This window comes from Diabrotica undecimpunctata, chromosome 10, assembly GCF_040954645.1.
Source record: "Diabrotica undecimpunctata isolate CICGRU chromosome 10, icDiaUnde3, whole genome shotgun sequence".
Classification (NCBI taxonomy): domain Eukaryota; kingdom Metazoa; phylum Arthropoda; class Insecta; order Coleoptera; family Chrysomelidae; genus Diabrotica; species Diabrotica undecimpunctata.
In genome coordinates, this window is record NC_092812.1 from 50120186 (window position 1) to 50136268 (window position 16083).

Sequence of the window (16083 nt, forward strand, 5' to 3'; positions counted from 1 at the left end):
AAACGAAGACGATTTAATAAATTCGTTTTCTGTCTTTTCAGCGGTTGGAAATTTGCAAAAGTTTACGATTTTAGCAAAAGCTTTGCTGTAGCTTTGATGAATTGAAAAGCCAAATATATATGGCGCAAGAGCACAAATGAGCAGGGACTCGTTGGCCGTTCTATATGTGAATTTGTATCTACTTGTATATCTGATGATGCAGGGTTATGCTGAAATAACGTTATAAGATCCTATTAGATATAAACGGAACGTTTGACGAATTGTGCGCTCTTGCGCTATATATTTGGTTTTTCAATTCATCATATATATATATATATATATATATATATATATATATATATATATATAGGTATATGTATATATGCCACAATAAAATAGTTTCAGAACCATATTAAAAATATTGTTTTATTGTATGACATAAAAATGTTTTAATTAATATCGTGGTTGAATCAAAAGTGTTACGTTGATGACGGATTTATCACTGAAAATTCCCTGTAAATATAAATACAGATAACGCCACAATCCATCGACAGGTAATTTATCAAAAACAATGGACTGCAATAACAACGAATAATGTTCAAATTTTAATTTACGCTTTTAATTTCACACCGGGCAACATAATATGTAGAATGTAATGTAAAAAAAAAGTTATTATACTCCAATATTAATGTTTTGTAAAGGATGAGAAATTTCATAACCAAATTGACAGAATTCATTCAATACCATCAATAATTATTATTCCATCTTTAAGTTCCATCTTCTATCGAAAGTTTGAAATTATCATGGCTATTCGGACTGTCCTTCTAAATAGTACTACTGCATTTAAACCATTGACCAAAGTTCTTACGCCAGGATATTCTTCCTCTTCCCACATTTTGCTTTCCTTGAATTTTGCCTTGCATAATAAGTTGCAATAATGAGTATTTTTGCCCTCTCATCACATGTCCTATGTACTGAAGTTTTCTTCTTTTGATAGTCAATATTATTTCAGCTTAATTTCCTATTCTTCCAATAACTTTTACGTTGGACATTCTATAAGTCCATGATATTCGAAGGATTCTTCTGTAATACCAAAATTCAAAGGCGACCAACTTATTCAGATGCACTTATTTTAATATCCATGCTTCTAAGCCATAAACAAGAGTAGAGAACACGTACCACCGAAGCATCCTTAGGCGTAGTCCTAACCTTATATCCCGACAACAAAGAAACTTTTTAAGTTTAACGAATGATGCACGTGCTATTTCAATAATCAATACCAATTTCTTTGGTTTGGTCTACATTTGATGTTATCCATGTTCCTAAGTATTTGTAGATATCCAGAATCAATTACAGTATCTTTAGTTTACTCATGATCATGCATTTAGTTTTCTTCAAATTCATCTTTGGTCGGTATTCATGACAGCATTGATTAAGGCGTTGCATTACGTTCTGTAAATCATTGTTGTTATCAGTATTACTGTATCGTCTGCAAAACGCAAGTTATTCAAAATTTCTCCATTGATAGATATTCCTTATGCTTGGCGAACTCCTCTCTGCATTTTGATATCTCGGGTGTTCTGGTTGTCAGCTCTTACCTTGGCAATGTGATTCCAGTATACATTAGATATAATTTTTATGTCAAGACTCTCAATATTTTTGCTTTTTAATATATCTACAAGCTTTTTATGTTAAACCTTATCAAATGCCTTTTTAAAATCTACAAAACAGAAGTACATGTCCTGATTCGTGTCCATGCATCTTTGAGCACACACATTCCAGCCGAACAAAGCATCATTTGTGCCCATACCATTTCTAAAGCCGAATTGTGTGTCACTAATTTCATATTCAAGAGTTTTAACAATTCTGCTATGTATTATTTTCAAATACTTTTAAGTGTGTGACTCATTAGAACATATTGTTCTGCCATATGTTTCACTTGACTTTTTGGGTATTGCTAAAAAGGTCTATTGCAGCCAATGTCTGGGGATTGTTACAGTCTGATATATTAAATTAAAGAGTTCAACCATTACACCAATAACATCTCCATCAATAACCTTTAATAATTCGATTGGCACATCATCTGGTCTAGTAGCTTTACCCTCTTTGTGTTTTTGATGGCATAGATGACTTCTTCCCTTAATATTCATGGTCCGATATCCTCTGTGGTTTCTAATGACAGTTCTTCTCTTTCATCATTAAATAGTTTTTGGATGTAGTTGGTCTAGTGACACAATCTCTCCTTCACATCAGTAATAATAATAATAATAAGTAAGTAATCGGTAATAGTAATAATATCTTCTTTATGATTTTAAAGGATATTTTTTCTTGTGCTCTTTCTAGAACATGCCATTTCTTTGATTTGCCACCTCTCTTTTGCCTCTTGAATTTTCTTTGATGTTTCTCTGAATTTCTCTGTATTTTTTTAGGTCTTTTGCTTTATGTTTATGTGTTTTTCGTTCTTCCATAAGTTCAAGAATTTGTATTATCATCCACCGTTTTCTTCTTTCCAAGTAGTTTGAGGTTTCTTTTCTAACTGACACAAGGGCATGTTGAATTTTTCCCCATTTTTAGTCAATATTTAGAGTCTGCATCATCTTTGACTTTCCTTAAGTTCTCGTTTATTTTAAATTTCGTTTCCGTATATGTGTTTTTTTAGCTTCAGTTTCATCGACAAAACAACCGGATTGTGGTTGGAGGATATATCCGCTCCTGGATAAGTTTTAGATGATATTATAGATTAGATTAGATTAAGAGAGGTGGCCTTTCGGCCTATTCCACTGCGACCTTTTAAGTTCTATTGTGGTCCTCTAGTCCTAGATAACATTCTCTAGCCTAACCCTTTTTATAAAGTCTAGTAGCTACGAGACTGTACCTTCCATGTAGCTATTTGCCGGTGGATTTTCTTCTCCTAATGCAAAGAACCGCACATTTGCCAGACTGTCACACTGACATAGAATATGCTCTGCTGTTTCTTCTTCGAGGTGACAGAATCTGCACAGTTCATCATCTGATAATCCCATCAGCTTCAAGTGCCTATTCAGCTTACAGTGCCCTGTTAGAAGACCTACTATGACCTTGACTGTTTTCCTGTCTTTGCTTATTAGGTCTGCCGTAAATTTTGGCGACTGTTCTGTAATGAACTGTTTCGCCTGTCTTTGTCCTGGTGAATTCCTCCACCATTCCAGAGACTTGTGAGCTACCTACTTCCTTGTAGAAGTTCTTGTTACTGATTTAGCAACTCCACAGAAGGGTTCCGGTCCAATGAATGGCGAAGTTAAATGTGTCACTAGATGTCTCTAGTAGCATACCCTGGTAATTATTTTTTCTATAATTGCCAGAGTAGTCGGTGCGTTTTGGTTTGGTTTGAGTTTTCTTACAAACTCTCTCTGATGACGGGTAGACCCAGAAACACGTGTTAGGGAGTGGTAAGAAACTCAAATTAAATCGAAACGCAACCATTTTCGTATATTTACCAATGAATGGCAATGATGAGCCTTGTTTGGCCATTTCATCTGCTTTTGCATTGCCCTTATGACCCTCGTGCCCCGGTACCCAGGCTACCGTAACCTTGCTACAGTCTCCTAGTTTATTTAGGGCACACACGCAATCCCATACTAGCTTAGAATTGACCTCTACAGAATTGAGTGCCTTAAGCGCTGCCTGACTATCTGTGAAGATGGCAACTGAACAGAACGTTCTTTCCTGCCTTTCTATTTCTTTCACGCAGTGATGGATTGCAGTTATTTCCGCCTGGAAAACTGTCACATCCTTAGATAGACTTACCGGGAAATCTATCCCTTGATTTGTCCCTACTATGCCGGCTCCCACACCCTCCGATGTTTTTGAGCCATCCGTGTACCAGGTAGCAGCAGCTTGTATGGGTACACCTTTATTCCAGTCTTCCCTGCCTGGTATCTTAATTGTGAACTTATTGTTAAAGCTCCTCGATTAGCTTTCTGTTGTCAGTACCATGCATCTGGCTTATATGTCGTTGACTATGGATTAATCTGTGCATCACGGATCTGGCTTCGCCCTGTATAAAGATATGAAGTGGTGGTAGATTCAACAGGACTTCTAGCGATGCAGTAGGAGTTGTTTTTAGGGCCCCCGTAATACACAAGCATGCTAGCCTTTGTGTATTACCTAACAGCCTTATTGCTCCCACTTGCTGCGTCTTTGTCCACCACGTCACCGAGCCATAGGTTATCATGGGTCTAATAACCCTTGTATATAACCATAGAGTCATTTTGGGGTTAAGTCCCCAATTCTTACCGCACATTCTTCTACATCTGCCCAAGGACATAGTAGCTTTCTGTGTGGTTTTTAGAATGTGAGTATTCCATGTAAGCCTATGATCAAAATATACCCCAAGGTATTTTGTTTCTTTGGTAAATGAAATCTCTGTTCTTCCCAGCACCGGTGGTTTTAGGCCTTGTAGTGCTGTTTTTTTTTTGGTGAAGTTGACAATTTGTGTTTTCTGAGCATTGACTATTAGTCTCTCTTGTTTACACCAGTCGTCAACTATATTTAGGGCTGCTTGCATTCTCTCAGACACTACCTGAGCAAACCTGCCCCTGACAACGATTGCTATATCGTCAGCATATCCAAGACAATAAAAGCCTTCTGTGGACAGATTTCTGAGGAGATCATCTACCAAGGTTGCCCAAAGTAGAGGGGACAGAACTCCTCCTTGGGGACAGCCTCCACCTACTTTTGCTTTGATGGTTGCTTTACCCAGAATGGACATTACTGTCCTATTCTCCAGGGATGCCCTTATCCATCTGCATATTACCGCAGGTGCGCCTCGTCTACTCATAGCCCCTATCAAAGAGCTGGTGGTAACATTATTAAATGCCCCTTCTATATCTAAAAAAGCGGCCATTGCTATCTCTTTGTCTTCCATTGACTTTGAGATAAGCCTATTATAGAATATCTATATCTTTTGTTGACAATAATATAATCTATTTGATTTCTGACTATTTTGTTGTTATTGTCAGCGGGTGATCTCCATGTATATAATCTACGTTTAGGAAGTTTAAACAAGGTATTGGCAATTATGAGTTCCTCATTGATACAGAAATCAACCAGCCTATCGCCACTCATTTATTCATTCCTCTCCCCGAGTCCGTATCGCTCCACACAATTCTCCACTTCTCCTTGGTCCACTTTAGCGTTTTAATCTGCCATTATAATATTTTTATCATGTCTTTTAGCCAGCTTTAAGAGATTGCCAATTTGTTCATAGAAGGTCTCTATGATGTCTTCATCCTTGTTTGTAGTGGGTGCACATACTTGGATTATATTTATTTTACGTTTTAAATGAGAGCTATAGAGCATCAATATTCGATCAGAGTAGGGAACAAAGTTACAAACAGATTTTTGAAAATTCTTATGGACTATAATGCCAACTCCCTGCCTGTGATTGGAGTTGTTACAGGAATAATACATTGTTCTATTTCTGTTTTTCATATTCCTGATTTTGGCCATTGTATATTGCAAAGTTCTAGTATTTTAATCTTCATTCTGCACATTTCCGACACAGTCTTATCTAGTTTTTCTGATTGATATAAACTTCTTACGTTCCATGTTCCAATTTTCAGGGCTATAGAGTTATTCTTCTTTGTTTGACAAGGATTTACCTTGATGACAACCTGAGAGACCCTGTCGTCTAAATCTGATTGTCCTTTCCTGCCGGATCTTGGATTCCGAGCTCCATGATCATTAAGTAAATTATCGACTAGTGGGCACACGATGATTTTTACTAAAAATATCCATGGGGATCTTTAATGTGGTAGTCATCCCGTAGCTTGCCACATCTCAATGCCGTTGACTAATTTAGCTCTTTCGCCTTCGGAGTTAATTGCTCAGCTCCAGGGTAATGAAGTGCCCTAACACGTGTAGGTTCTTCCGCCCGTAGCTGTTGAACAATAAGCGGGGAATTACTTATACCGGTAATCGTTCCGTTAATTTAAAACTTTTAGTATCCAATAATGGACCGATCCAGGATTATTTCTCTTACGCTCTATCTTAATACTGGTGATGCCGCTGCACGAGATCAGAGTAGGATATGGGAAGGGAAAAGTAATTAGATAGGAGAATGTGTCTAGGACATAATTTTCCCCAGGTACCAGGAGATTGGGAGATAATTATGGCTCACCACCCACCACCACAGACATTATAGCTCGGCCTTATAAAATGGATATGCTAACTTTATAGACCTCATTTTCTTTGTTTTTTTTTGGCTTTTGTGACAAAATCATTTTTACCTTTGTTACGGAAAGCAAAACCTAGAATGCCATCAATCACGCAACGAGTTAATAAAAATACCAATTTTCCATATTAATTATATTTTCCATTCATTTTACTCAAACATTAAGTAAGATTTTTGTTTTTATTCATTACCATTTCAATAAATATTTTTTTTTCTTTTTTAGGTAATGTAACCTGCTCAAAAGATCAATTTAAATGTAATAGTGGGAAATGTATACCGTCTATATGGCAATGTGATAACGAAAAGGACTGTAACGATGGAAGTGATGAAGATGAACAAATATGTCGTAAGTATTTGTTTATATTAATAAGATTTGTACAAATAATAACGTTCAGCGGAAGCTAAGGTCAAAACTTTAGGTCCGTTTTTTTTTAGAGATACCTAAGTAAATCAAAATGTTCGGCATTTTAACAATCGGTTTATCTAGAAATTATTACAATACATTCAAATGTATTACAAAATCACTAATTCTAACCTTCTACCTGTTTGTCAATTCGTGTGTAAACTAATAAATAAGCACGTGTTTTGACGTAAAAATTGTTTGTAGTATTACTATACAATCAGATGACTCTGATTGCCACCGCTGGGCCGTTACGTTCGTTCGTTATACACGTCAAAGAAATAATTTATGGCGTTTATTATTTTTACATTCATTTGGTTAATAAATAAAAAGGTCTGGAAAAACAAAAGATGTAAAAAATTATATAAAATAAATATTATTTTTCTAACAAAGCCTATTCGTCACTATACTCGATTTGTAAATTTTATGATAGCTCAGTTTTTATGGCAGAACATTACAACGTTCTTTATATAGGACTGTTATAATATGAAAAATTACAAATATCGACACTTTCTTGTCTCAATTTATACAAGAATTTAATATAAAAATAATATACGAATACCATACAACATAAAATGCAAATGAGCAAGTCTTACGGGGTTAGGCTAGAATTGCACGCCTCAGTGAGATCATGACTTTATTTTACTGAAGAGAAAAAAAATGTCAATAAGCAGACATATTTATTAGATACCTGTAAGTAAATATGGTCTTCTCTTTGCATTAAAAACGCAAACGATGCATCATTATGACTACAATCGTCATTGCTGATTTCTTTAGATATCTTATAGCTTTTTGCCAATTGTCAGATGAAATTGTCAATGTTTTGCATATTAAGATATGACGTCTGAGGTGGATAGGGCATGTAAAGCGAATGGAACCAAATGACCTAGCTAGAAAAACGCTCCTTGATAGACCCATTGGTCAGAGAAGAAGACGAAGACCCAGAACAAGGTTCCTTGATAATAAGATGAAGACATGAGAAATATGGGAATACGTGCTTGACGGAGGAAGGCGATGGATAGAGTGATGGAAGCCAGAATGATGATGATGATCAAATGAAATTTGACAATTGGCAAAATAAGTTATGTAACAAAATAACCTCATTGTAAGTGCAAATTTTAAATCACTTGGTGGAAAAAATGTTGTCACCAATGTTACAATATTGAAAATGTTTATTATTGACGAATATTTTTAAAACATGGTAATATTGTATATAATGTTTTTATCGAAAAAATTATTGAGTAAGTTTTTATAACTCCATTGTAAGTTGTGATACAAGAAAGCAAGGTAGTGGAGTATAACTATGAATAATTTTGAAAGACAATTTGCCATGATTTTACATCCAATACTTAACGTTTTGTGGTGAAGACGATCACTCAACAAAATAGCATCGTGTTCTTACAATATTATTATGACTCATTTCGCAGTGTTGATAATGTCGGTAGGAACAGGCTTGCCAAATGCAAAATTAAAAAACTCGCTAATTTAATGAAATTGCTGGCTGGGTAATTACTATTTAGCTCTAAGATCTTGTATAGCTACTGGTTCGACCTATCTAAAAATTAATTTGTGCTGTTTTATACTTTATGGATAATAACTTACACAATCGTGCTACTATACGTGGAGAGATTCGTGATCTCTATAAGAAAAGAGCAAATGCTGTAGAAGAAAATAATAAATATTCCATTCGTGCGAATATAAACTCTATTCCAGCAAAAGAATACCAGTACGTAAGGCAAAGAACAACTAAGATTTATTTTGGTGAGTCTTTAATCTTTCCCAAATTGTATTCACTGTATAATGAATGGATGTTAGAGAATCACCCATGCGATTAGCCAGCCACCAATAGTCAGTACAGACACATATTCAATACTGAGTTTAATATAAAGTCACAGGAAAACCAACGATTTAAAAGAACTAAGTCAAAATGATATCTTTGACTTTAAATCAATGTTATCTTGGAGTTTATATAAATGTTAAACAAAATACCGATTGAGATTTAGACATAGATAAACGCCAAGTTTTCTGGTCGAAAGTACAATACATAAAAATATGTAAAAAACAACTACATGTTCTCAGTTTTTGGTGCAATCTTATTTCGGATCAATTATCGTTTATAAACCTAGAATGCAACCCCAAATTGAGCAAACAGGCTACCAAATCCGGGAATAAAAATATACAAAATTTATGGGAACTAAAAGCTCCTTTAGCATTACTTCCCATGACAACTTCAAAATATAAAGATCTTGTTGCTTTGTGCTCTAGTAAAGCTACATCAGAGCAATATTGCAGTTTTTATTTGAATCTTCCCCACTCTCAACAAACACACTATTCAGATGATGACTCTGACTGACTCTGAAACTGGAACACTGCCACAAATATGGTTGGAGTCTACATTTATCGCACATCCAAAAAAACCTAATACATCATTATGTAAAGACTTTAGACTAATTAGTCTCAGGAGTCACTCTCTCAAGCTACTTCTTAGGATAATTCTTAATAGAATCAAGCAGAAATGTGAAGAAGTTTATATAAAAGGATTTATTACTTCTTTCATATTTTCATTACTAGAGCAATTTACTTTTGTACTTCTTATGCTGTACAGTTCGTGAAATATACTACATATCTAAATTTTACTTTGTGAACCGTTGAAGACCGACTAGATAAAAAAGTTATCGTCATGATATAGAGATGGCTCATGTCCAGAGCTGGCTATAGGCGGTAAGCAAGTGGCGCAGTGTCATCGGGGCGAAAAATTCTCAATTAATATGCTTTTTATCTTAGACAATTGATCCCGAAAGAACTTGAAAAAAAAAAATTATGATAAGAATTGAATTTACGTAAGCGGTCTTGCATTTATGTCATTTGAACAAGATATATGGGACACAATAATAATTGTAGACATGATATAATGATCAAAGAATTGATGATGGCGCGAAAGTACGCGTATTAAATTTAAATTAACTGATTTTTATAAAGCGTGTAGTGCATGTTTTAATAAAAAAATTCTTAAAATTTTTTTTGTGTTGGGGGGGGGGGCACATATTTTATCCTTTGCTTCAAGGCGCACAAAACTATAAAGCCAGTCCTATAATAGTCGTGTCTTGTGTTTATGTTCAAAATGTAAGTTTCAATTATATAAACTCTCCCTCAAGTTTCATCTTTGGAAACATTTGAAACAAAAAGACCTCCATTGTCATCTTTTCTTAACAGAATCTCGACCTCAAACAGACGGAATTCTCAGAAGCACATCCAGCATCGACTTTTTGAAATAAATTAAATTTACGTTAGACCAGACGTCTATTAGGTTAAATTACCATTAGGTTAAACGTTCAGGTGACTTCTGGACAAATAACGTTAAGTCAAATATCATTAAGGTCATCTGTCTTACGTCAAGTGTCTTTACCTTAAGTGTATTTATGAGAAGTGTACGGATTCTTAAAATTAAATATAGTTATTCTTAATCTAAAGCATGAATTTTGATTTCAGAAAAAAAAGTATGCAACTTAGACGAATTTACGTGTAGATCTGTTCCTGGAGAATGTGTTCCTTTAACCTGGATGTGTGATGATAATCCAGATTGTTCCGATGGAAGCGATGAAAAGTCTTGTAGTAAGTATACACTTATAACCTACTCTATATTTCGTTCTAAAATTGTATTACCCGATTTTTTGGCTTAGACTTATCGTCATACAGCCAGACACAAAAGGCAGACAGTCATCATTATATTTATTTACCTAAATGCCCTATCAAAATAAAAGATTACATCGATATTAGGAGAACAGGGACACACTCTTCTCGCCTAGGGACCTATCAAGGCATTTATTTATATAAGACACAACACTAGGTCACGGAGAGGAAGATTACCCATATTTAAAAATCTGCAATGAGTATAGTTAATTCACGTTCTAGAAAGAGGTTCTCAAACGTTTTTCTCACATAGACCTCTTGTCATGTTTTTCAATTTTAGATAGACACCTTACTATTCACTTTGAAAGATTTAAATTTCTAATAGTAGTGACACATTTTTACACATTTGTTAATTAAATTTTATTTAAAGTATAGTATCGGTTACATGAAAAAAATTAAGCAAAAAATAAATCCATGTAATAGGAGGGATGAACTTGACGGTTTAATGATGAATTATGAACATTTGGCATGAATTTCGTTAGGTTTAATATTAAATCTCCTCTGTTAATGATGTCCAGTTTGTTACTTTTTTTTGTTATGGGATCTGTAACTGCGTTGTAACCCCTTTCTACTAGGTATGAAGAAGAAAAAGCAATTTAAAACTTTCTCGCAGTATTCCATAATACGGGATAAGTAACAGGTTTTCTTGTACTGTAACATCCATTTCTTCAATGTCACCAAATAAATTGATAATCAGTGCGGTATTACCAGCGTCAAAATATCCTTAAATCTAGTTTCAAAATCTGGATAGACGGCATTCAAATGTTGGACATAGATTAAAACATCGTCTTCCTGTCATATTACCTTTTACATTTAAACATTTAAACTGTCACCTTGCAACTGCAAGTTCGCTATATTAAATTTGGCTTTGTAGGCTTGTGTAGAACAGTTTTTAAAACCACTTCAATGGCTGGCAAAATTAACTGTTCTCCGATAGTATGCGGTTTTCCGGATTTTGCTATAAGCAACAAGATATTGTAAGACTCTCGCAAACCATCATCGTTTCTTTGTGACGTCGAAGTGAAGATTTTATCCAGCGTGGGTCTCTTATGAAGTTTCTCTTTAACTTTTTGAAAATATTTCAAATCTTTATCTGTTTTATCAGGGTGACATTCTCAGATAATTGTCAAGCTTAGATGGCTTCATAGCGTCATTGCTAGAATTTTCGTTGCATAAAAGGCAAAAGGCATTTGCTTGTACTACAATGATTGATGATTGAAATTTCTTGTCATTGACCCCCATTTTCAGTTTATAGACCCCCAATTTTTTTTTCGCCCACGTAGACCACTTGCAGGTTTTCATATAGACCACTTTGGGAATCACAGTCTAGATGCAAGATTTTGGGAGTTCACTCTTGTGACGACTAAAGCGTTGCAGTTTTAAATTCCGATCTGAAAATCCAGCGTCTATAGTAAAGGCGGGATCTGTCGAAAAGCAGACCATAATGGATATTTTACATAGGAGTTTATTGTTTTACTGGAATCACTTTAGGATGTACCTTGTGTCAATAATCACCATATGCGCCAGTCACACACCTTGTGCTTAAATTTTTTATTTAACAAAATCTGAAAAAAAAAAATAAAAAAAATTTGCTTTTTGTGCCTTTATTTTCGCCTATAACTCGAGAAATATTGCTCCTACAAAAATGGTTATACAAGGCAAAAGTTTCGATTTTACCGTTCTGCAGTTATCGCATCTCTCAATTTTTGTACATTCCATTTTTGTGTATCCATTTTATTTTCTTTACTGGTGTTGAGATCCCTAGGCAATGATCTGAGTCTATGTTTGCTCCTTTAGAACTTCTGCAGTTTATTACGTCTGTTCCATGCCTTGAATCTATTAAGATGTGATCAATCTGACTCGTTGTTCTTTCGTCAGGAGTGGTCCAGGTTACCTTGTATATGTTCTTGTGTTCAAAATAGGTGCTAGCGACTGTCGTATTGAGTGCTGCTGCAAAGTTTATCAGTCGTAATCCATTATCGCTACTGATGTTGTGTAGGCTATGCTTTCCTGTGGTGAGCATGAAAACTCACTCTCGTCCTATTCTTGCATTCATGTCACCTAATACAATCTTAAGTAATTTCTGGGACATCTCCTGTAGGCTTGCTCTAGGTCTTCGAAGAACTGTTCTTTTATTTCCTCTCATTTATCATCAATTGGGGCATGTGCATTGATTAAACTGTAATTAAAGAATTTCCCTTTTAAACGCAAATAGCGCATTCTTTGACTGTAGGCTTTAATGTTAATAATAATGGGTCGTCTTGTCAAGTGTGCCAGTTCCCGTCCACCGCATTTCCTGCAGTGCTAAAACATCTACTTTGTACGTGTTCACTATGTCTAGTAAAGATGTGAGTGCTACAGTTCGGTACAGGGTTTGGGTATTCCAATTCGTGAGTTCCGTCCAGCTAATAGTTCCTGAGCTTCCGTAACATATGTTTGTTTAGAGGAAAAGGTTATTAGTCTCTAGCCCAACCCCCAACCTGGAGGACCAGGGAATCTTCTGTTAGGGTTGCCATAACTTAATCTGTTTTGGTTCGCGATTGGTATTTTTATTTCCCAACTACCCACCGGTCCTAAGACCGGTTAGGGCGTTCCCCTATCCAGCACCTGGGGACGCGTCCGATGGAAGACAGACAACTTCCCACTCTTGCCTGATAGTCTATTAAAAAATCTTATCTATCAAGATGAAGATTTTGATGAAGTAATAGAAGATCCTTCCAGTCCACAGCGCAAGAAAGCACGCCTAGATGAATAATTATCCGAAAACTGAAAAAAATATATATACTTTCTACATATATGAAATAATTGATAATTTTTAATTCAATTCTATAATTTTCTCTAATAACATTAAATTACATTGTTGTGAAATTAAATGGTACACGTTTGGTGTTTGGTAAGGTTTCCTAAAAAAGTCTACAGCATAAGAAAAATTTGTAGTTTATTTTTTTATCAATAACTTATCAATTAAGTTATTTCCTAAATAATATACCATTAAACGGAAGAAGTTTTATGTAAGTTCTTTTAAACTATGGTATACAGCCAACCACTCTGATTTTCTCCTTTTACTTAGTAATTTAATTCCATCCTATTGTTTATAACTTCGTCGCAAATACCGGTTAAGTTTGACCTGTTGTTTCTTAAGAGCCACTGTTCGTCATATTTTTTTTTAAAGAAGCGCCTTGCAGAGTCTTTTCCATCACCGGTTTCAGAATTTATTTTAAACTAATATTTACCCAAATATTATATTTGTTTATAAACCAAAAATTTTTCTTAAATTCCTGAAGTCGCTCAAATAATACGTTTTCAATTCTATAAAGTGCGATGGATAGATAGAGTGCTTTCGTATGTAAAAAATTTAGAAACTTCTGTATGGTAGTTTTTGTTGTTGAAGATTTTAAAGATTTTCAATTTAAAAAAAAAAATTAGATTCCAAAATTATTATGCGAAATGTATATGAAATTCGGTAAAAAAATTTTCTGGCAAAATATAAAGGTCATAACTGCAATCTAAGTGGTTGAAAAATATTGAATAAGAAAAGGCGTTTTTTCTGTTTTTTTCCACCATTTTTTTTTGTATTTCGCATCAAGGGTAATAAATTTACGTATTTTTTAGCTAGTTCTATCTTGAATTATCGCTATTTTATCTTATTGCAATTTTGCTCCAAAATGAATCGTTTCAAAGTTATATAGTAAGCAAGGTAACGGATATAGAACTTATTCTCGATATATTCCCGACCTATTTGATAGGGAGGGAAAGTCAATTATTATTATTGAAGTCATCACACATAGTATCACACAAATTGTTCTGCAAAAATCAGAATGCCACCTCTCACATCCAAATGTACTCGTTTTTCACAGATCCACCTTGGTCTATTTATTAAGAAATGTGCGAATCGGCTACGCTGAAACTGTTAGAAGACATATGTATATGGTTTCTAATTAGATATCGTATCTATTTATTTAATAGTTATAAATGTTGACCGAACTACATTCGAATAATAAAAAATTTAGATAATTGGATTTATTCTGAAACAATGGTGTATTTTAAAGTATGTAAAAGAGGCCTTACTTATTTTTGACATTATATTTGTATGCATTTTTATTAATTAAATCAACGGAAATGCGATACTTTTACATGTTGTTTAACATAAATAACACATAATGTAATGTAATAAAAAAAAGTAAATAAAAGTAAGTATGTATGTACATTAATATACATAAAATAAAACTCATTTTTTTTTATTTAGAAATTACAGCCGCATCCACCATAATGGTTATTAGCGGTGGCTACAGAATTACAAAATTAGAGTTTATAAAATATTCCTATAGATTTTAAGAAATTTACGATATTAATAACAGAAAAATTAGTGCCTAATAAATTACTTAAACTGTTAGGTATGTTAAATGTACGACGAAAATTGGCAAATCTATGACATTCAATTAATAAATGGTTAACGGTTATTTGTACATTACATGTTTCACAAATAGGTGGATCACTTTTGGACAGTAAATTGAGTAAGTCTCGTCTGTCCAATTCGTAATCTAGTTATCACCAATTGTTCTCTTCTGTTCCTGGTTGAGGGTTGCCAAGCTGTAACGTCATTTTAAATTTGCTTCAGTGATGTTTGAGAAGATTGCCATTCGTTTTCCCACTTGCACAAAACTCGATTTTTTATAAAAGCTTTTATATCACTCGCGGTATTTCGATTCTCGGCTTTTTCTATATCGGCACATTTAACAATTTCACTCGCGCACTGGTCCGCACTTTCGTTGCCAGCAATGCCAATGTGGGATGGAATCCATATAAATCTGATACTCCTAGAATTTTCTTGAGCCTTCATGAGTTCTAGTTTTATCAGTTTCTCAAGGGGACCTTTAGGATGGATCTGTTTAAGGGTTTGAAGGGCACTTAGTGAGTCACTTAAGATAACAGAGTTAGGAATGTTATTAGAATTTATATGCATGATAGCTTTAAACATTACATAGAGCTCAGCGGAGAAAATCGAAAAGAAGGTTGAAAGACGAAATTGATATGTATCGCTTGGAGTAACGAATGCAGCACCTACTCCTTTATCACACTTAGATGCATCTGTAAAGATTTTATAGCAATGTTCGTAATGCTGACGGAGAATTAGATCTAGATTATTCTTAATCTCTGCGTGACAGTTAATATGTTTGTTGTATTGGGTTAGACAAGTATTTAAATTTGGAGTATTAATTTTCCAAGGAGAGGGGCTTTTAATAAAACTCATTGTTTCCTGAATATCTCGGTTAAAGTTAGTTATTTGACTGCCGAGATCCATTTTCGGGCAGCCAAGTCACGCATCTGCTTGACAGTAAGAAGTTAAATGTGGTCACATTCGGACTGACCTTCCATCCACTTCAACGCAGTTGCAAGGCCAGCAAACGCTGAACTTGCTGATGCTTCCGTATCCGCATTAACTTCATCTTTTTCCTCGACATTTTCTTCTGTCACACTTTCAATCAGCTCATCATCATTTAGAATTTGAATCCCAAGGTCTGAAGAATCACACACGATCCACTCTTCTACATGCTACATCTTCAGCACTAAAGTTTTCAAAATAATGTTTATTAATTCCTCAAATTGACAAGTCATCTTTATCATCTCATATATCTTTAGTTGATATGCCTTTTAACTTATTCCATGCACTTCTTAATGTGACTGCCTTAACCAAGCTCCAAGCTTTCGCCACCATCTAAGCGCAATTTTTCAAATTTAAATTTTTTGGTTAACCAACACACCTTCGTCTTCGCTGTCTACCACAAGTTTCCTTAACAGT

General features: G+C 34.6%; 1 protein-coding gene across 3 annotated transcripts in view; it reads left to right on the forward strand.

Moving 5' to 3' along the window:
* Positions 1–16083, forward strand: part of LOC140451797 (low-density lipoprotein receptor-like) — a 183431-nt gene that overhangs the window by 127568 nt on the left and 39780 nt on the right. For all 3 annotated transcript variants that reach the window (XM_072545654.1, XM_072545655.1, XM_072545656.1), the window contains 2 exons: positions 6417–6539; positions 10083–10205. In XM_072545654.1, the coding sequence (XP_072401755.1) occupies positions 6417–6539; positions 10083–10205 (246 nt within the window). The remainder of the gene's footprint in view (positions 1–6416; positions 6540–10082; positions 10206–16083) is intronic.